The sequence below is a fragment of the Hyalella azteca genome, unplaced genomic scaffold (assembly GCF_000764305.2).
Source record: "Hyalella azteca isolate HAZT.00-mixed unplaced genomic scaffold, Hazt_2.0.2 contig16711, whole genome shotgun sequence".
Taxonomy (NCBI): Eukaryota; Metazoa; Arthropoda; class Malacostraca; order Amphipoda; family Hyalellidae; genus Hyalella; species Hyalella azteca.
The window spans coordinates 1-1,694 of record NW_025946520.1 but is presented as its reverse complement, the minus strand read 5'-3'; the positions used below and the strand labels follow the sequence as shown (position 1 = coordinate 1,694).

Here is a 1,694-nt window from a genome sequence, read left to right as displayed (position 1 = left end):
CCTCCCCGCCCCCGCCCCGCCCACCGAGCGCCTCTTGCGTGCGGTCGACAACTTCTACCTGCCGCCCTCCCATGAGCGCCCCAGGAACAGGTGCGTCACGTCCAAAAGTGGGTCACGTGGCAAAACGTGCGACACGTGGCAACAAATGCATTGCGTTGATTATGGCAGAGTACACGTGCCGACATAGCAGATTTCAGACACTTTGTAAGGGAAAGAGGCCTCTGCGAAGTAGAATAGAGTACTACACGGGCCCTAGGTGTGGTGGATTGTGAAATAGTCTTGAATTTAATTTTATACCACAGCCGCTGTGTGCCTGAACTATTAAAGTACCAATTAAAGCTTCTAGTCAGAATGCAGCGAAGTCTGAGAGCGAGGTTTTCGCGACCATCGTGTAAAATTCTTGATCTGCCCGAAGCTCGGCCAGTCGCTACCCTCGAGCGTGTACTCTTTGTAATATGATATCCTAGCCAGCCCCTTTCTTGTGGCAACTGGTCGCTTTTAGGTGGCCGAGGAATGGCCAGCGGTCGGCTATAACTAATTGGACTAGGCCGACCACTGGCCACGTATTATTCTTCACCCCTCATTGAGTTTGCCGTCACCATGCCGCCCGTCATGAACTGACCGTCGAGTAATTTACCACGTCTCTTTCCCCTCATGCCTTCCTCAACGCCTCCATGTGAGCAGCTAGTTTGCGGGATTTTCCCTCCGCATATCAGCAGGCTCGATCATAACTATTTTTCGAGAAATAATATTTAGAACAAGGAGGCTGATCAAGGAATGCCGAGTATATACCATTCAATGGAGAATACAAATTACAACCCGTTTAAATCTCCAAAAAAGTATAAAAGTCGCAGACTTGATGAACATAATATTCAAAGTTTCTTGGAATTTCCTCTCATTAAAACTCTTTTAATACAAAGTTAACATATTTTTTGTTCCTGTCCACCGTTTATAAATAAATACCTGGGTAAGCATGGAAAAATCCATGTTGCCATCTCATTTACGAGTGGAGTAAAGTCTATTCTAATTTGTGAAGAAACGCATAGGGAAGAGCCAAGTCTGTTCAAAGCCTCTCGGTTCTCAATGAGGGCCTTAATGTATTAGTTCAGTATTAGTATAAGTTAAGGTTTCCAACACAACATTTGTCAGTATTTATCAATGTCGTGAGCATTTAGTATTTTTCGCCATATTTGTCGCCATCCCATGATTATTTGATAACATGTGTCTATCGTATAATAATTTGTATGCAACTTTTTTGCATACCTTATGAAATTAGTATATGTTGTCGAGGCAGGAAATAATTGTGAATTTCGTATGGAATGCTAAGGAAATTGTAATGCTAAGGAAATTACAGTGTATTTTGAGCATGACATGTGTGGTGTTCTGGGGGCAGCAGTGAAGGCTGGGAGCAGCTCTCTCTCTACGACTACTACAAGGGCAAGTCGGACGCCGTGAAGCGCAAGCAGGAGGCTATCGACGCCGGAGAGCGCGAGAAGAGCGAGTCTCCGCCGCCCGTCTCCATCCTAACGCCACCTCCCGAACGTCCTGAATGGGACGCTCCCACTCGCCGCTACAGGTGAGTGCTGCACCACAACGTCGCACCGCCTGACCGCCTCACTGGTACGCACTCACCCGCCACTATAGGTAAGTATTGCATCACAACGTCACACCGCCTGACCGCCTCACTGGTACGC

At 47.0% G+C, this 1,694-nt stretch overlaps 1 protein-coding gene across 1 annotated transcript in view; it reads left to right on the top strand.

The window, feature by feature from the left end:
* The window catches only part of LOC108664616 (calcium homeostasis endoplasmic reticulum protein), a 16,412-nt gene extending 14,832 nt beyond the window's left edge, over positions 1-1,580 (top strand). The window contains exons 11-12 of the mRNA XM_018151241.2: positions 3-90; positions 1,397-1,580. Of these exons, the coding sequence (XP_018006730.2) occupies positions 3-90; positions 1,397-1,580 (272 nt within the window). The remainder of the gene's footprint in view (positions 1-2; positions 91-1,396) is intronic.
* The last annotated feature ends 114 nt before the right edge of the window (positions 1,581-1,694 follow it).